The sequence below is a fragment of the Topomyia yanbarensis genome, chromosome 3 (genome assembly GCF_030247195.1).
Source record: "Topomyia yanbarensis strain Yona2022 chromosome 3, ASM3024719v1, whole genome shotgun sequence".
NCBI lineage: Eukaryota > Metazoa > Arthropoda > Insecta > Diptera > Culicidae > Topomyia > Topomyia yanbarensis.
The window spans coordinates 362636795-362656236 of NC_080672.1; the positions used below are offsets into that span (position 1 = coordinate 362636795).

Here is a 19442-nt window from a genome sequence, read left to right on the forward strand (position 1 = left end):
TTAATATCTTTTATTTTTCTTAATTGGTCCATTGTAATCCCAATGCGTAGGTTTTTCCAAATCTTTTCTAAGGACCTCCCCAACCTCTTCGGGAGTGTTAAATTCATGTAGATAGACTGCGTATTCACCAAGAGCGTTGGAAATATCTCTCCAAGATGCCGGAGATTGTTCCTGGTCGTTTTCCTGTAACATAGTAAAAATCCGTTGATAAGTAAGTCAGGCCCGTAGCCAGGATTTTGTTTCGGGAGGGGCTTAAAAATTATTGCATAAATGTATTAATTCTGATGACTTGAAACAATCACTGGAAACTGAACGTAATTATGAAAAGTTCTTAGTGAAAACAATTCCAAAAATAAGACAATAGACACTAAAAACTCTAATAATATGTTGCCTGTTACAAGAAAGGCTATAGTGCATCGACGAATTAAATTTGATTATTTTTTTGATTTACAAGTTAGAAATTTCTCTAGTTACAAAAATGAATAGTCAAGAGCTCAAAGTATTAAGGGCTGCTTGAAAATGCTACGCTGCATGCTACGCTGCTTGAAAATGCTACACATTCGATACACCTTTACAATTTGTAGAAAACGCTAAATTGGAATGAGTAGAAAAATATCCAAAAACCCGTCTCATGAAACTTTACACGCATTTGCTAATCAGAAAAACGAAACCAACGTCAAGGTTGTCCCCATGAATAGGAATATATCAGTGTGAAATCAAAGTTTACCGTTGCAAAGAATGTCCGAACAAAGTGAATGTCGAAATTTGCTTCAAATCTTCTGATAAGGCAGGCGATTTGTAGATGCAGAAAATAGGTTCAACTCCTATTTTCATGATCAGGTTTCTTTCTACTATTACTAGCTCTTTGACTTCATCCGAAGTTTGCGTTAACTCGACTTTATGAAATTTTCAATTTAAATGATACTGATCATGTCGTAATCAAAACAATCCTGAAAAAAACACATGTTTTTTTTTCATTTGACTCTCATAGGTAATGGGTTAAAGACTATCTTCGACAACATTATCAGGCAACTCAGAATAACTATCTTTTTATCTATTTAAGTTGATTCTTTTTAGGTACTTTTTATATCATTGTACTTATGAATTAAAAATATCGTAGACTGATTTTCCTAGATCCCTAAAACTATAGTAAAAGTCAAAATGTAAAGTGAGTGCAAAAACTACTGATTTCACTACAAAGCAAGAATGCCTTAGCTCTATTGACTTTTGACAATCTTGCAAAACCGTTGTAACTTGAAAAGATTACCTAGATTAAGTAAATATTATATTTGAACATTTTGGTTTTATTTATTTATTTGAAGGTTTTATTTCGGAATTCGTGGGGTTTTGGACAATGTCAAATATATATTTCAATGATTTAATCTACTAATGGAAACTACCCAGAATTTAATCTACTGAGCGAAACTGCTCAGAATCTATTCACAAATCGAAAGAAAATTACTTAGCACTGATTACTCAATGCTTCTAATTTACATAAAATTTGGTAAATATAACATTGATGACACCAATATAACTAGAGACTATAAACATAGATAATAATTTCAGCATCACTTGCTTCCGACACATGGAAGAGAACACATCGCACTTGCACCTAATTTGCCGAGGCTTTCTTTTAGAGTTGTCTGTTTTAAATTACAGCAAATTATCCGTTTCCTGTAAAACTTTTGCAAAACTCTTTGCCAATTCATTAAACAAATATGAACACTAATCTGTTTAGTAATAGGTTTGTTTGTGAATAAAAATAATTAGCTCTTGATTTTTTTCAATCATCATCAAGATTGGAAGAGATGTATGATTTCTTGAAGAAAGTTGTAATGTTTGTCTGATTACATGTTTGTTTTATCACTATTTGGGAAAAAGTTTCAATTAAAGTTGTTGCACCTAACGCAACGAAGACGAAATGAGAAGATCAGAGCGCAATTCGGAAAGAACTCGTGTTGAGTGTATAGTAAAGATAGAAGAGTGATCTTGAGTCGATTTAGATTGGTTGATTTTTTCCTCTCTTTGCTCTCTTATTTAAGATTATCTCTCTCATTTTATTCCATGACGAGCAAAAACGGAACGAAAGACTGTCACATACTTAAGACATGAAATCGAAACTGTTATCCCAACTTATTGACTTATAGATTCAATCAGTCCCAACATTTTAGTCCCTCTTCGTGATTGCCTATTATTTTACCACTTTTTGCCCGGTCCACTTTTAAAAGAATTTTTTTGCACGTTTGTCGAAGATATCACGGATTTACGGATTAACAGTGTATTAGTACGGAACGAATTACTCGTAACAATGAAATGAAGCGTTAATAAAAATGGTATTGCGTTAAAATGACGCGAAATGAAAATTCTATTCTCGGCTCAATCGTTCTCAGATAAATTGAAATACTTTTTATGTAGCGCAGAGTAGTGTACAGAGAACAGAGTGTACAGTGTGCACTGACCTAATACAGAAATTCAAAATTGTGTGCAATTCAAAAACTTATCATTTAAAAATAACAAACTGGGTCGTGGGTCTTTTATATATTTCCTTATGTAAACAATAAAAATAATATAACGAGTTTATGTGGTTGTCCTACAGATCTCGCGCAAGCGCTTAGCCATTGCACGTGGAAACCTGTTTACGAGGCGAGGAAATATTTTTTTCCTCACCAACTATGTCTTGGGGGGGGAGTAGTTCATTTCTATCTCGCTATTGTACATTTCCGTGTCATCATCGTAGTTGCTGCCTTTATGTTCGCGAATATCTTCCTTGCTTTTCGCCCTCAATAATTGCCCTTCCAAATAGATTCCATTTCTCCTAAATGTGACATTAATCTGCGAGTAAGCGGTATCCGATCTTGTAGCGGAACATTCATTTTCTCATAGTCCATATACAGAAGGATCTTATTTATAGCATTGTCACACACAACCTTGTGCTTTAAGTTGTGCGAAATGAATGGTTTCGTCTGCACTAATTTGTTGAGCGCTAAATGCCTGCCATGATAGAACTGGATAGAGCCGGTTTCCGAAAGTCTAATCTCTATTTACACCTTCAGGATGCGAATGATCAATAATTTTATAATCACCGCATTTGGCTGGAGCACCAATTCTTGCTTCTGCTAATCACTAATCTCGACAGATTATTACAGCTACAATTAAAGTAACAGTCTCTTGTATTCTTCAGACAAGGCACACAATATAAAAGTTACTTTTTTGTTGTTCGCTTCGCACTGGCTCGAGCAAAAGCATAAAGCACACTGAATTTCGTGACCATTGCCTTCGGTGGTTAGAAATAGCCTTCTTTAACTTTTTCTCAATAATTTGTTCAAACCAAATAAGCAACAAGTTTTGTTAAAAGTCACCGGTTTTTTAAATTTATTTTTGAAAAATTTCGGGGGGGGGCTTTAGCCCCCTAGCCCCCCCTCTGGCTACGTGCCTGAAGTAAGTAGTCAACAGCACACAAATACTCATTTAGTGAACGTAAAATAATACCAATCGGTGTTAGGAAATATGCACATTCATCAGTCGATTAATTCCATTTTTACTACTCAGAAAAACTAAATCCCTTATGTTCATGGTCCATTTTCTACGAGATTTCCATTAAGACAAAAGGTTTTACTTGAATGGTAAAAAAACCATACGAATTTCCCAACGTTAAGGCTAGTTTACAGTTCGGAAAACGTGTCACGGGATTTGGGTCCCTGTGTATTTTAAAGGGAGCTCGGGATTTCGAATCCCGTGGTGGGAAATAAGTCTACACAAAAATGACAGTATTCATGAAGTGTTAACCCAATCGCGGAAAACATCACGGGATTTTTTTTAATCTCCACACAGAAATCCGGCCGGGAACAATTCAACACGAATTGTTTACGACGGGAAAAAGTTTTTTTTATAAGGTTTGAAATTCGATGCAAGTTTGATACTGTTGGTATTTTTTAGAAGCATCAGAGTTTTTGGTTTAACAGTTTGGAGAGATCTCGGCGAGAAATTTTCCCTGATCAAATACCGGGACCCATTTTCCGAACTGTAAACTAGCCTTTACCAGCTAAATTGATTTTTAGTATAATGAATAATATAATGTTTAACATTTCCGTTTAAAATACCAAATATCTTGTAGGTGCTGCATTGGAGGAAACCACGCACATCACCAGTAGTACACAGATAGGAATTACTTTTAGTTCCATTATGAGGCACAGTTTCAGAGCATAGAAAATAACCCACCAGTATTTAAACTGCTTCTTGTACAGTTGTAACTCGCTGATTGGACATTCATATACATGTTGTTTTTCAGTTGGACCTCCGCTAGCTGGACCATGATCCAACCTAAGATACTACACGTTTCAGGTCAAAAGGGCAAATCACTTGCGAAAAATTTACGAAATTTATATTCCATTAAACTAAAAATTCAGAATGAATTTTGCGTTGCATGTAGGACGTCATCCTGCAAGAAACATCCCAGTGAAGTTCAACCGCAAATGAACCGTAATTCTGACTGGTTCCAGTTCGTATTCCGGTTGTGTCACTGGAGCTGGAATACTTAGTGGAACCTGCCAGAATTCCGGTTCATTTCTGGCTGAACTTTGCTGGAATAGCTCTGAAAATTTGTGTAAAAATTTGTAACAGCTATTTCAAATGAAGCGATGGCATCAAACACGTTACGCAAACGATTGTACGTTGCACAGCGATCAAGGCCTCTGCAGCTAGAACAAAACAATCAATCAAAAGCGCAAATCTCTAAATCTCATGTTAAATTGACTTTGGCAAACAGACAGACTATTGTTAAAAATATGTGCAGGGTGCATTATTAATTGATGCCATTTGGCAGTGAAGTCGTTGTAGTTACAATTGGAATGAGGTTGTGGTGCAACTAGCGAATCACGACTGTGTTGTTTGGTATCAATTCGATTTACAGGAATCTTAATTTGCGTAACAATATTTATCGAATTCAATCGTTTCAATGGTGTGTTTTATCGGAGGATCTCACTTCACATTTCAACCACAGAGAACAGACATATAAGCAAGAACAAACTTTCCCAAAAACCTGCGTAAACATTTAAATGAAAATGCATTGAAAATCACCATCGCATACAGGTTTGCATGCGTGAATCACCATTGTATCCAAGTTTGCATACAAGTCCCGTATAGCGATTGCTGGCCGATCGAAGCGCCAACCCAGTTAAACTAATTCCGGAACCGGTTCGGATTTCTGAATGGATTCATTATGGATTCCAAATTAAATGCAACAACCGATTCCGACTCAATCGGTTTCAGAATCGGTTGTTGCATTTGATTTGGAATCCATAATGACTCCATTCAGGATTCCGAATCAAATTCTGAATGGTTTGACCGGGAACCAGTAGCAAGTTGCTACTTGCTGTTGTCATTTCAAAGCGCCAGTTTAATTTCTTACACAAGTTGAAAGCTTTACTTGTTTGTCAGTTCTCAGTGTTTCAACACAGATCTTTCATTGGGGCCCAAGTCAAAATGTACCCAAATGGAGAACAATGAGTTTGAATACCCTAATAGAAATGTACAGTAACAAAACCATGATTTGCACTGTGACAGTACAGTGATTTTACAATAATTTACAGTAAGTTCTAGTGTTATGCTACAATATAAAAACAGTAGACTTTAACGTTCCTACAGTAAATTTCAATGTAAACTAGACTTTTACAGTAAAAAAGGGGAGTGGTTATGTATCTTAACATTAAAAAAAATCGATTGTTCACCATACATTTTTTTCTCGAAAACAGAAAAATTTAATGTGAATTTACTGTATTAGTTTTTTGCTGAACAGTAAAATTGATTGTTACATGAAATTTTATTGCAAATCTACTCGAGAACTATTCGTCAAACAATGTTGAAACAGTAATAACAGAGATAACAGACGTTTAGGCTAGAACAAAATTTCTTCAAAAACCTGTGTAAACTTTCAAATTGATAATCGTTGGAAATCCGTGTTTCACCATTGCTATCTGCGCAACTGTTTGCTTCACATGTTTGACAGCTGCACCAACGACTGTCGTTGGCTGCACTCTAACTGCATTGTATCGATCACTGCGCCATCTGCAGATGTCTGATTTATTCGGAATTTCAGTAGCGGGTATTTACACACGATTCAAATCGAGCCTAAACGTCTGTTATCTGTGGTAATAACTATAATATTTATTATTTTTTATTATTTGTAGGGTAAATGCTATTGTAAAATTCTATCCGGGTATTGGACGATGCTACAATCGTGATTCGTTGGTTGGACCACACCTCTGTCCATGTAACGAATTTGATTCGTTAGTGTAATTGCATCTATTCACATCTCTAATAATTGTCAGATTGATTGTCAAAGTAAATTTGACATAAGACTTTGACATTCAGATGCTTTTTAGTTGGACAATGGTCCAACTAACGGAGGTCCAACTAAGAAGCAGTCCAGTTAAAAAGTGTCCAACCAACGCGAATCACGACTGTATTTTTAAATGTAGCTTTCATTGTAGGTACAAATTATTTTTCGAAAATATTTTGTCCTATGGTTAGATTGTACACGTGCTGTAACCATATAGTGCAACGATTCCACAAATTATTTGGATGATATTCTGGTTGCAGTTGAAAATTGAAACAGTGAACTTGCGCCTTTCGGTTTTCTCCTATTTTCAGCGCACGCAACTAAAGCGCAACTGGTGTAGATGAAGCGCAAGTTGATTCTCTAACATGTACACAAGATGCGCATTAGTTGCCCATTCTGCAATCAGAATACCCTGAACACGTCGTTGGGCTCTTAAATCATTCGATGTTTATTAATGGCGATTTCGCTTGAACCTGAAACTGAGTCAGATTTTAACCACAACCGCTGTCAGTTCATACATTTTGACAGCAGTTGGGGTTAGGAACCGACAAAGTTTCGCCTCAAACAAAAACCACATCTCTTTAAAATAAAAAAAAAACGCATGCATGAATAGCGCCAGAACGCTGCCAAAAATTAAAGCAATGAGACAACCTCTTGCACAAATTAAACATCATCTCTAGCCAATCGCATCTCTCTTGTGTACAGGCTCTCGGTCTTTTTTTTCAGCAGCTGTCACCGTTTGTCATTGCTGGATCGTCGAAGTGTTGCTCCGGTCTTTCGTTTCATAATCATAACACGCAGTGCGATTAAAGCGGTTTACAAAAAAAATAATTCCTTGAATTTTCATTTAATTTTAAAAAAATGAACGCGCTGACCAAATTATCCGGCTGCCGTCCATATCTGGTCACAGGAATCCGCACGATCGCTACCGGTGTGCCCCGGTTCGACGTCTTCAAAATTCAGAGTCCACAGGAATTTGACGAGAAAGTGAAAAATAGCAAGGATCCGATTATTGTGGACTTTTTTGCGACGTAAAGTCCCCTTTCTTTTATCTGATCAGCGTTAAAATTATTCTGACGATCGCTTTGCTTTTCTCTTCCAGCTGGTGTGGCCCCTGCAGAATGCTGACCCCCAGAATCGAAACTATCATCGGTGAACAGAAAGGCAAGGTGAAACTAGCAAAGGTAAGTAAAGCACTATATGCTACAATTTGGCATTCTGCATAGCTTAGGGTTCCTAAAGATTTGGTATAGATAAAAATAATAAATGTGAGCATTAATTTGAAGATCATTGCAGTACGCGATTAATATGATTGGGTGATGTAATGATGTATGGTCGGTATTGCAATAATTCATACACGAGGGTCGTCATTTTATCATAGTCAACATGACAAGTGAAATGGTTAAAAGTAACCAGTGATAGTCCAAGGCTAAAAAGTGTTGGCTGGCCAAATCGGGACAGCCAAAATAAACATGACTAGGAATATAAGTTGCACTATCAAAATCATCATCATGAAATCATCTCACCCTGTTACAAGTAAAACTATTTATTTTCCAACTGAATGTCATATTTTCAGGTCGATATTGACGAACACAGCGACCTAGCATTGGACTACGAGGTTGCTTCCGTTCCAGTCCTGCTGGCGATTCGCAACGGAAAGGTGGAGCAACGTCTGGTCGGTCTACAAGATACGGACAAACTGCGAAACTGGGTCGAGAAAGTAGTGAATGAGAAAAAATAATCCAGAACCATCAAACATTTAGCTGTGTGAATAGGAAGATATTGCTACAGCGTTGAATTCTGGCTGGCAAAGAAACCCCAGTGATAACGAGAAATGTGGATAAAATCTAGCAGCACGTTTTCTTGTTGAAATACCTATGTAAAATAAAAACTGTTTAAATGTGATTTAGAGCCAATTCAGCACCATTAAAAATCTTTTATTTTTAACTTAAAACGCAGGTTGATTTAACAGCGCCCGCGGTATTAGCGTGACAGCCTAGTCAGTGGGATTGTCTGTTCCACCTAACATCTGTGGCTTTTTGAACCATAACAAAAGTACGCAGCCATCCAGAATGTATCAAACAGGACGGACATTTGAAAAGGGCACATAGTGTCATATCATTCTGATTTCTTAACGGATTTTTCCAGCAAGTGATTTTTATTTCGTCGCTCAAATTGTTTAGCATATGACAGAATACTACTAAACAACAGAAAGATGTTAAAAATAGTGGCTATTTCTCCGTAAGATTGAAATTTTTGATTTGTAAAAATGTGATATGCAATGAAGTATATGATGATATGTGCCCTTTTCATATGTTCATCTAGAAACTTGTATGAGTGTTGTGATTTTGCAAATTGAATTGGTTATCATAACTTCAAAAATTAAAGTTCACCTTTCCTTTCAAGAAAATTTGTACCGCTACAACAATTTAGAAATGGGTAAACACAAGGAAAAGGTTACAATAGAAAAGCCCACACCAGAGGCCATCGAAAAATCAACTGTTTCTAAAAAAGGTAATGCCAGTTTTTTTTTGAGACATCGTGGTCAATTCCACATCAAATAGTATTTCAATTTTACTTCCCATACACATTTCAGAAAAGCGAAAAGCCATTGCAGATATTACGGAGGAGACAAGCACGAAAAAGATCAAGCCAGAAATCATTGCAGCAGGTACAACTATCGATCAGGCCTTGCTGGTTAACCCTGCGCTTAAACTGAACAAGAAAGCAAAACGTGCCAAACAACGCGAAAAGCATGCCAAGAACCAGGAAGCTAAACATGAAAAGTCTAAGGAGCGAGAAAAACAGGAAACCAAACAGTACCTCCAAATGTGGAACGATAACCGAGACAAATGGAAGTTTCAGAAGCTGAAACAGATCTACATACAGGAGCATGTTTTCGATGAAACCCAGCTCGAGGGGGAAGTATGGCCGATTGCTTTGGAGTACCTTTCCGGTACCAAGGGATCCGGCAAAGAAGCACTGTCGAAGCGAGCGGAAGCGGTTATCAACGAAATAGATCAGCAAGTGAAGGACACTGGTGATAGGTCACTGTTGGAAGTTAGCAAATATCAGAGGGCGAGGGATTTGTTGCAGTATCTCGGGTAGCGGATGGTTGCTGAATCAATAAAGTTTAATGTTTTATAACCGAATTTATTACAATATTGAGTTTTTACTCTAATAAAGTGCCATTTACACGTTCCGTCATCGGTACAGCACGTCAACGGAAAATCAAAATCAGTTACATGCATTTCCTACACACCAAAATTGGGTTGTCGATTTCAGCAAAATTTTGCTGAATTTTCATCAGCTGAAAGTTTCAGCAATCCAAGATGCCAAAAGATCGGTAATTTACATTGAACTAGTTTGGCGAATTTAAAGAGACTAGAATAACAAAGAGACGCCATCTTAGTTCAGTGAAAACAATTCAACTAGCAACCAAGCTACGGGTGAAGACTGCATTTCAAGAAGACTGGCAACTCTGTCCAGAATCTGGAGACAGTAACAGCAACACCACTTGCGGGTAAAGGTGGTACTTCCCATAGTGATGCACACATATATACACTTTTACATAAAGCTTCCTACCTTCCTCCAATAGAGGCGCTGTAACCTCTGTCGCTTCTCGTTTGTATGGAGGAAGGAAAGAGATATCAGTCTTCTTAATATGTAATCTTCGCTACGGGTCACAAGCAATACTGCAAATGTGCAAGCATCACATAATTTGTTTGTTGTTATTCCGTTTATTGTCTATCTCGAGAAAATCTAGCATTTCGTCGAGTTCTTGCTATATGGGATACACATGAGTGCGATCGAAACAAAAACAAACGTCAAAACGTTTTCTCACTCGCACTGATGCAAACTAGATGGGCGCGTAACTCAACGCACGGCCCGGTGGCGCATGGCTGAAAAGTCGCAATGTGGATTTAAGAAAAGATTCGCAATATTTCTTCTAGCCAAAATAAAAATTTGCTGCGACTTCTGGTCTGCTAAGTTTCTTGACGAGCTGAAACATACTTAAATTCCCAGGAATGGTATTTTGCAGCAGCAAAACCACATTAGATCAAGAAAAATTTCGATTTTGTTTGCATGTGTGTTCGTTACCCGCAAGCTGAATTTAGTCCTCCCATCAAACCAGGTAATTTTCTTTTTAGCGTTTCTAAGCACGATGGTATTGGAACAACTTTTATCTTTAAAATATTTAGTAATTTTACCAGATTGGATAACAACACTTCCTTAAAAACTATACCACATAATACTAAACTTTTGCGATTGACAACTCTCTTGTTCGTTTGGAATGACATTGACAGTTAAATTGGAATTCCAAACAAAAGATGGCGCCTCTTTGTTATTCTAGTCTTTTTAGGCAGATTCGCTTTGCTGAAAATTCAGCAGTTCAAATTGTCAAATTAACGGCGCAATAGGGATTTGGAAAAAAAAAATGTGCCAGTTTTTCATATGTATTGGTAGCGGGTGTCCTTACGAGTACACTCATATCATTCCTAAGCCTTAATTATTCTTTTATGATTTTTAAATTTGAAAAACCAATTTAAATTCAACCAGCAAACTGACAGTTGTCCTACTAAATCACGTATCTGCTATATCTCGTTCGCCTCATTGTTAACCGGGACAGCACCCCACACAGCATGATCTGGTACTTTGTCAATCCGCTAGCAGCCTGCCATCCCAAGTTTAATCTGCAAACTATGGTAGATCTGATGAGGCAAACTATACAGTCGTGCAAGTCTCATGGGTTTGGATGTGTTATTGTCCTAAAAGAAAACAAACTAAAAAATGTTTTTTCCAATAGTTTCGGGCCAAAAAATTGAAAAAGGACTGAGATATTAACTCACGGTACTAATCTGCATCAGAATATGCCTTAACCCGCACACCCCTAAAGATCCCTATTGTCGTGTCATTACACTTACTGCCGATTTCTTCACTGGATGAAAACCGGTTTTCGCTGAAAACCAGGTTTCGGGTGCCTGTGGCCAATGAGCCGAAACCCGGTTTTCAACGAAAACCGGTTTTCATCCAGGTGAAGAAATTGGCCGTTAATTTATTCTGCCGAATCTCTTCTCATCTTTTGCCGAAATCTCAACAGTTGAGATCTCAGTAAACAATTTTTTTGCTGAGATCTCAGTAAAAGTGACGTTTCATAGCTGAGACTCGAAAAATATTTCACTGAAAATTAGTAAACAAATCTCACTTTATTTCTACTTTCTAAATTTACTGACTACACGCCGGTTGGGAAATTGCCGAACTGAATTGAGTGTGAATTATCCTATCTAAAACTTGGTTTGATCTTGTATAGTGTGCTATAAAACTAGAAATGCTTGGGTTGTCATCCCTAATAAAAATATACACGAACTTTAACCCATATGGTCGGTGTTAAATCAGACCGGACTAAGTGACAATATATTGATTTCGAGAAAAACGAGTCTTAAGTTTGAATCGCAGCATCCTTTACATTATAATTGAAAATGTAATTTTGCCATAGATCTTGTTACATATTTCAATTCTGGCAAAAGTCGAATGAAGCTGAAGAAATTCGTCACCCAGTGCTATCATTATCTCAGTTTTTGATGATTTGCGACTTAGTCCGGTCTGGCTTCCCGAACAGAAATGCACAGCAGCATTACAACAATTTTCATTGTTACATTACAGTGAAAAGCGTTATAAAAAAATTGGAAGTACTGAAAAATTTGCAATGAAAAAATAATGAAATTTGATGTTTCTACATCCAGTTTCGTTGTAAACATTATTTTTACATCGAAAAAGGGGGGTCGTTAAGTGATGTAACAATGAAAAAATGGACTTTTTCCCATACATTTTAAACCTGATAAGAATACTTTATATAGTTGTATCATTGTAGATTTTTCTGGACAAAACGTTGTTTTACATTGTATTTCGTATCATTTTAGTTGTGAATTGTAGGATCGTTTTACAGCGATTTTACTATAAAAGTTGCTTTCGGAATTATATAGATACCAAATATCATTTTTGCTTATTTGTGTAACTTTTATTCTTAAATAAAACTTTTTCGTAAAAAAATAATAACATAAACTACTGCTTCTTGCAGACGTGTGAATTTGAAATTAATATAAGAAAATATTTAGATAAAATCCTTGGGAAAGGAATACCAGAAAATTAAACCGCGGTTTTATATTTGCGATTCGCATATACTACTGCCTTGCGCAGATTTGCGATCTTAGTTGCCAGTGCTCTATTAAGCGTAGCTTTATCTGCTTCCAATAAAATAGTTTCGTAGGCATCAACCCCTACCACTTTGGCAGCTCGTTGTTGCGCTTTGTCTGAAAATAGATTGATTAGTGGCGAATACTATTCAAATACTGAAATGCTAACTATGGATGAATTTTAACTTCTTTGGTGATATTGGTAGCATTGTTGGATCACCACCCTTTGAAGTTACTCGACGTCGGCGTAGTTCATCTGCCCCATAAAAAACATCGCTAACTTCTGGGCAAAGATAGCAGTTGTTTTCGATTCCAAGTGGATGGACTCTATTTGCTCAATCGTTATATCGATTCCAGATTCAATGGTAAATGCCTGTAAATAAAGATGAAGATGAAGTATTAATAAGTATAAGAAAACACTAATCTGACACCTATTCAAAAATAACAATAAAAATGTTGCTCTATAATAATATTAAATGTAATAAGATTGAAATTGTAGAACACTCGTAGAAACTTACACTGCTTTGTTTTCCCATCTTTAGATCCCTTATCTCTGACATCTGGAAGGCTACCAAGTCTTTCAGTTGCGCGAGTTTAACTCGATGCTCAAGTAGTTGCTTTGACAATCGTTTTACCATGGCCGCCTGACTTTGGTATCGTGTCTTCCAATACTGTGCTTCATTTGCGTTATCGCCTTGTGCAGAACTAGATTTGTCGTTCTCTGCTGGTACTGGAAATGATGAATTTGTACCACATGTACTTTCGGCTTCTTCAATGCTTCCTTCGGTCTCAGTATCTGAACCATCTCCTCGATCGCTATTCAATGTGTTCAAAGTTTCTTCTTTTATCGAAATTGGAACCGGGAAGCGTTCCGCATCATTCGCTATTTCGGGTTCTGGATTCACAACTGGCGATGTGGTTCCGAGATCCAGCGGATCGCATGAGGTTCCAGGGCAGCTGGAGCAAAGCGAGACGTCTTCCGGAATAGTCACCATCATATGTCCACTGCTGCTCAAGCATATGCTTTGTTGTTTAAGTTTTTCGGCTAGCTATAAAGAAATTGAAGAGAATAAGTACATGAGTATGGAAAGAAATAGGGATTTATCTATTATATACCATTCACACATGAAAGAATTATTGTTGTTTTCTTACCATCGATTGAAGATGTTTCTCGTTCATTTGTTTGGCTGACTGGCGCTGTCCGTTAGTTTGCCTCGTTCTCAAAATTTTCGAAGTCGGTTCGACCTCTGATATAAACAGATAGAAATCAATATTTTGAGTTAAGTTCGAAAAAGCGCTTATGAAACCATCTGCATATGACATCTTTTGTTCACTGTCATTATTGTTGCTTTGTTCCACACATGCTCACGAATTTCGGGAACACACAATTAGGAAATCTACCCAGGAAATACCGGACGAAACGAACTGTGACTCGTTAGGTACAGCTACAACCGAATAGAAAAGTTTTTTGTTCAGTGTACCTCCGAAATCTGTGGTGGCGAGTTTATTTTGAATTTTCTCAAGAGATATAATCATTTTTCAGTTCAATTTTCAATACTAGATCACGGGAGTCATATGCAGATGATTCCTAATTGCACTGGTTCAACTATGTATTTGTATCAACTTCCAGAAGGAGGATCGGAGTAAACAAAGAACAGCTCTCCGTATATTCGCTTTCTCTATCCTGTATATCTCCGGTAGCAACTCAGTAAAGTTCAACCAGATAATGAGCTGGAATTCTGGCTGGTTATAGTTAGTATTCCGGCACCAGTGACACAGCCGATTATAATCGGTTGTGTCATTGGAACTGGAATACTAACTACATCCAACCCGAATTCCGGCTAAACTTACTGGGAAACAGAGTAAACAACATGAGGATGTTATTTAACTCCGAAAAGTTACAAATGAAATGCTGGAACAAACCTAATAAATACCTACCCAGAGGCTTCGGCTTCCGGAATCTTCCGCTTTGCCCTGTTTTGGATGGCCACTTGGATTTGACGGCTTCGGTTGTTGCTAGAGAGAGATGAAAAAGATTTGATTGCATTTTTATAGATGAATTTAAAACGAGTTACCTTTTTTTGCACGACCCATGTTTTCACCGCCTGGAAATTATCAAAAGCAAATGTCGATGACGCTTAGGCTCCTCATAAACGGATCCTACACGAGACAAGAATATTGTCAATAAAAATATTACCAAGTCAATTTCAATACATCAATCCTATTTAATTTTTACAGAATCAGTATTTCCAAATAGCCTTACACCATCAATATATTGATCAAAATTATTTTATTGTCAATATTTTTGCCCGTGTAGGGTCCGCTATAGAAAAATCGCTACGAATCTCACCAACACTTACATCATGCTACACTCTAAAAATATTGGTTACAATATGAAGTTAACTCACAATGATTTTTGTTGTAAAATACTAAATTTACAATGCCTTTCTGTATGTAAAAAATCTTAAGTTGTAGAGTAGAATAAATATAAATTCTTTTTCATCGTGTATTTATTTTGATGCACTAATACAATAAAAATATGGAAATTTTCGAAAATCCAACAATTTCAGAATATATACGGGAGTTTATTAAAGGTGTATCGTGCAGTTTTAACTCAAGCCAGCCATGAGAAATTCTAGGCATAATAAACTTTATCACAAGAACATTGGAATTCCGTATGGCAGAAGATATAACCAGGTAAACAAATACAATTTTCAAATTAAATTAAGTATAAGAAATATTTTTCAACAGATAAAACGAAATGAAGCTCTTGTCAACATAGCAACAACACCCAGGATTTCTTCAGGGCACAGAAGGTTGTCGGAGCCAGGACAAGGGGTAATTTTAGATTGGAAATATCATGAGCTTTGTTTTGTTTGATCTAATATCTATTTAATTCAATAGGATGAAGACGATTACGTGTCATTAATTCAACACATTAGTATACTATAGTGGATATAGTAACTCAACTGTTAGCGATAATGTAGCAGAAGACAACGAAGAAAACAATGAACCTGAAATACAATATGAAAAAAACTATAATCAAGATTCTGACTCCAGTCCGGAAACTGATACGGATTCTGCATCAAATGAAAGCTGGCCATCCGAATCAGAGGAATGTCAGAATACCGAGTATGCAGAGGTCAATCGTCAGAAATTATGTATATTGAAGAACCTTGATTAATGATATTACCCAGTAAAGTTCAACCGGAAATGAGCCGGAATTCCGACTGGTTCCAGTTAGTACACCGGCTCCAGTGACACAACCGTTAGAATCGGTTGTGTCACTGCAGCCGGAATACCGACTGGAACCAGTCGGAATTCCGGCTCATTTCAGGCTGAACTTTACTGGGTAACAGCATATTTAACGGACCTTTAGGCTCATATTCGAAATATGAAATACACTTATATCTGCTATTTCAAAAAAAGCATGTGACTAAAATCAAAGAGATAGATTATGTAGTCAATCACAAATTTAAAGTGCTTCGTTTGGCAAGATTATTGATTTAAAAAAAAATGTAGTACCTAAACGTCTGTTATCTGTGTTAACGAGATGGTATAATTTATTGAGCGTACTATGTAAGCTTTTTATTTCAGAACAAAAACGTCGAAGAAGAGGATTTACTTCACCCAAACTTAACCATCACCAAAACTGAAATGATGTTGATGCTCATGAACATGTTTATGCGCCATAACTTATCGAATTGCGCAATGGAAGATCTCTTGCGAATGATTAATGTTATTATCGGTTTCAAGTCGCTTCCTGAAACGTTTCATTCCTTCTTATCCTCCTGCGCAACACAAAATTACAAGCGACATTATCTGTGCCAGAGCTGCGGTCTTTATCTCGGTGAAGAAAACTTAGAGTGCTGCATGAATTGTAGCAGCTGCGAAAAAATATTTTTTATATATTTCGACTGGGTGTCGAACCTCAGAAACATTCTTGTGAAGCATTGGGCTTCCATTGAAAAATACAAACAATCGAGCAAAGCGCAGAATGCAATAAAAGACATAGTGCATGGAAAAATCATTCGTAGTTCTGTGGGATACCAGAAGACGGGCATAAGCTTAACTTTCAATACCGATGGGGTTGCCCTGTTCAATTCCAATACTAAACGATCGTTATGGCCGCTTATTATAACTATAAATGAACTACCACCTGCAGTAAGATATTCACGGAGAAATTCAATAATCGCAGCATTATGGCTGTCTCACGAAGAACCAGATCTCAACATTTTTCTACGACCTTTTCTCTTTGAATTACAGAAGCTAGCAGATAATGGGTTGCAACTCAATAATGATATCAAATGTACTATTTCAACAGTTTGCTGCTGTGTAGATAGTGTTGCACGATCTAAAATTCAACAGATAAAACAATTCAATGGTTACGAAGCCTGTAGTTATTGCACTCATCCCGGAACATTGGTAGATTCTAAGCAAATTCGATACACCTATTTAGAAAATATTCCTACTAGATTGAACAGTGATGTACTAAAGGCAATGGTCTTATATAATCAGCGTGGAGAATGTGTAAATGGCATAAAGGGTATATCTGCGTTAATTAGTATACCAAAGTTCGATATAGTTGAGTGTTGCCCAGTAGATTATATGCACTGTGTCTTACTTGGAGTTTGTAAGCAAATGGCAAAGTTGTGGACTGAGGAAACACATGCGGAGTTTTATATAAGGCCACAATTGAATTACATTGATAGTATTTTAGAGTCTATAAACCCTTTTCATGAATCATCACGGAATGCTCGAAAATTTTCCGATCGCAATTCGTGGAAGGCGAATGAATGGCAGAATTGGTTATTAATTTACAGTTCAGTTTGCTTGATAAATGTATTGCCACAAAAATATTACGATCATTTTTGTATTCTTATAACCACGATTAAAACATTGTTATGTAAAGCACTGGACGAACAAATAATTAACGAGTGTGAAACAAAGTTATGTCATTTTGTAAAAAACTTTCAATTATTGTACGGTCCTGTGAACATGACATATAATGTGCATCTTTTGACCCATATACCTAATTGTGTGCGAAATTTTGGACCTTTATGGGCATTCTCGTTGTTTTGTTTTGAAGACATTAATGGAGTACTTAAAAAGTTTGTAAAAGATCCAAGCAGCCCAATTTTACAAATTGCAATGAGATGCGTTCTGTTTCATGAACGGTTTCATTCAACTCAATTGATATCAGTTAGCAAAACTGTTAGGCAATTTTGTAATACATTAGATAATCAGAAGAACATCAAAACTGTTAAAAGCAAATCGCTTATTGCATTGCCTGCTTGCATAGTTAATATTTATCCAGAAAAGTTATTCTGGACTCAAAATAAATTTCACCGTGATAGATTTTTTTTCAATCCAGATCGGGAGTGGCCCATAGGTTCGAAAAAAGTGCGCTCTGATTCAACATTTGCATTTAAAACGGGAGAACGTTATGTTTACGGCATTGTAAGACAAATTCTTTCAAAAGAATCTGAAACATTTTTTTTATATGTTAAAATTACCATTCTTGAAGATCGCGATTGCTTTGTATGTGGTAAAATATTTTCTGATAGCCTAAATATAATTAAAGTCGATGATAGTTTACAAAAATGTATTAGAATCACTGTATCTGATAAAATGTATGTTTGTAAAGTTGATTTTGCGCCGTGGAGAGATTAGAAAAGAATTTAATAAATGGTAAACTACTTCTAAACAACGTTTTATAACTTATAAACTAATAATATGAGAAACAACATGTGATTGATTTCGTTATATTATGGTGAAACAGGGGTTCAATTTTGCAAGATTTAACTGAAGAGTTCTTTATAAAACAATAACATTGATGTTATAGTGAAAAATGCAGTTAACAATCAAAACAGTTGTGAATTTAATGTTTCTACAATCAATTCCGATATACATTTCTGTCCGGGTTAACACCGACCATACAGTCCAACGATTCCACATATTGTTTGGATGATACCCCGAACAGGTCGTTGGGCTCTTGGATCATAAGATGTTTATTAGGAATGTCTCATGCTTTAACAGTTATGTGTCCAACAAAAAAAACACCTTTAACAGGCCAACGAGGGTACCCGGGTTCCCACAAATTGAAATGCTCATAACTATGGCTTCCTTTAACCGATTTGAACACTTTTAGATGTTTTGGAGTCAGAAACTCGTCCACTTTTTGATTCTGTACAATAGAACCGGAAAAATGGATCCGGTTTTGGTATCCGGATTTTCCGGAGTAATGTTCCAGTACTAGGATACGATTTGTAAATTTTAATAATGTCCTAGCAATATGAGTATCAAAACTCTTCAAATTGTCTCGGAAGTCTGTTTTTTATTGTTACGGGACCCTATGGCAATTTAAAAAATGGAATTGGAATGGAATGGCCACTTACGGCCCCACGGGAGCCTGCTCCGGAATGTCTGTTCCGGGGTCAAATCACCAAATGGTTCCAAAACCACGAGATACAGCCTACTGATGCAATTCCAAGAATTTTGATACCCATTTTGCTAATATTCCATTGAAGTTCGCAAATAGTACCCCTGCACAGGAACCTGCTTCCGGAAATCCGGATTCCCGGGAACCGAATGTAGTAACCCGATTCATTTTGCAAACCCAAAAGTGGATGAGTTCCTGAATCCAAAACGGCCAAAAGTATCGAAATCGGTTGGATATTACCTTAGTTTTGGGCATTTTAGTTTTGTGGGTACCCGGGTACCCACGTCGGCCGGTTACGTAGTAAAAAAATTCAGGAGCCCCTCCTCACTGCCACCTTTACTACACTGAGAAACAAAAATATGCATCGTTAGCATACTTTCTATACTCGTCTTTTTTCTTCGGCTGTGATTTTTATGCATTTTCATGCATATACTTCTAGTAAGCATTCAATGAGTGGATAGACCGAATA

General features: G+C 36.7%; 3 protein-coding genes and 1 long non-coding RNA gene across 5 annotated transcripts; 3 read left to right on the forward strand and 1 right to left on the reverse strand.

Moving 5' to 3' along the window:
* The first annotated feature begins 7076 nt into the window (after positions 1 to 7076).
* On the forward strand, positions 7077 to 8242 carry LOC131689397 (thioredoxin, mitochondrial). The gene is made up of 3 exons (XM_058974459.1): positions 7077 to 7368; positions 7440 to 7521; positions 7914 to 8242. The coding sequence occupies exons 1-3, from the start codon at positions 7199 to 7201 to the stop codon at positions 8076 to 8078; spliced, it is 417 nt and encodes a 138-aa protein (XP_058830442.1). The 5' UTR covers positions 7077 to 7198; the 3' UTR covers positions 8079 to 8242.
* Positions 8243 to 8664: 422 nt separating this feature from the next.
* On the forward strand, positions 8665 to 9496 carry LOC131690228 (uncharacterized protein C7orf50 homolog). Its single transcript, XM_058975817.1, has 2 exons — positions 8665 to 8851; positions 8934 to 9496. The coding sequence occupies exons 1-2, from the start codon at positions 8671 to 8673 to the stop codon at positions 9443 to 9445; spliced, it is 693 nt and encodes a 230-aa protein (XP_058831800.1). The 5' UTR covers positions 8665 to 8670; the 3' UTR covers positions 9446 to 9496.
* Positions 9497 to 12449: 2953 nt separating this feature from the next.
* LOC131693963 (uncharacterized) lies at positions 12450 to 14875 on the reverse strand. Of its 2 annotated transcripts, XM_058982270.1 has the most exons (6): positions 14607 to 14875; positions 14470 to 14547; positions 13684 to 13778; positions 13050 to 13580; positions 12701 to 12904; positions 12450 to 12648 (listed from the first exon to the last, which is right to left on the reverse strand). In XM_058982270.1, the coding sequence occupies exons 1-5, from the start codon at positions 14623 to 14625 to the stop codon at positions 12764 to 12766; spliced, it is 864 nt and encodes a 287-aa protein (XP_058838253.1). In that variant the 5' UTR covers positions 14626 to 14875; the 3' UTR covers positions 12450 to 12648; positions 12701 to 12763. The 2 variants fall into 2 exon arrangements, with proteins under 2 accessions (XP_058838253.1, XP_058838252.1); XM_058982269.1 differs by having other exon boundaries at positions 14470 to 14875.
* A 166-nt stretch (positions 14876 to 15041) lies between these two features.
* LOC131693964 (uncharacterized) lies at positions 15042 to 15535 on the forward strand. Its single transcript, XR_009306368.1, has 3 exons — positions 15042 to 15228; positions 15283 to 15369; positions 15436 to 15535. It is a non-coding gene; the product is annotated as an uncharacterized LOC131693964 (long non-coding RNA).
* The last annotated feature ends 3907 nt before the right edge of the window (positions 15536 to 19442 follow it).

Excerpts from the sequence above, each read along its gene's own strand:
- LOC131689397 (XM_058974459.1), top strand. The coding sequence starts at position 7,199 with ATGAACGCGCTGACCAAATTATCCGGCTGCCGTCCATATCTGGTCACA. Across the intron at positions 7,369-7,439 it reads ATTGTGGACTTTTTTGCGAC|CTGGTGTGGCCCCTGCAGAA; the intron begins GTAAAGTCCCCT and ends TTTCTCTTCCAG. Across the intron at positions 7,522-7,913 it reads GCAAGGTGAAACTAGCAAAG|GTCGATATTGACGAACACAG; the intron begins GTAAGTAAAGCA and ends TCATATTTTCAG.
- LOC131690228 (XM_058975817.1), top strand. The coding sequence starts at position 8,671 with ATGAGTGTTGTGATTTTGCAAATTGAATTGGTTATCATAACTTCAAAA. Across the intron at positions 8,852-8,933 it reads ATCAACTGTTTCTAAAAAAG|AAAAGCGAAAAGCCATTGCA; the intron begins GTAATGCCAGTT and ends TACACATTTCAG.
- LOC131693963 (XM_058982269.1), bottom strand. The coding sequence starts at position 14,578 with ATGCAATCAAATCTTTTTCATCTCTCTCTAGCAACAACCGAAGCCGTC. Across the intron at positions 13,779-14,469 it reads CCGGAAGCCGAAGCCTCTGG|AGGTCGAACCGACTTCGAAA; the intron begins GTAGGTATTTAT and ends TGTTTATATCAG. Across the intron at positions 12,905-13,049 it reads AGATGGGAAAACAAAGCAGT|GCATTTACCATTGAATCTGG; the intron begins GTAAGTTTCTAC and ends CTTTATTTACAG.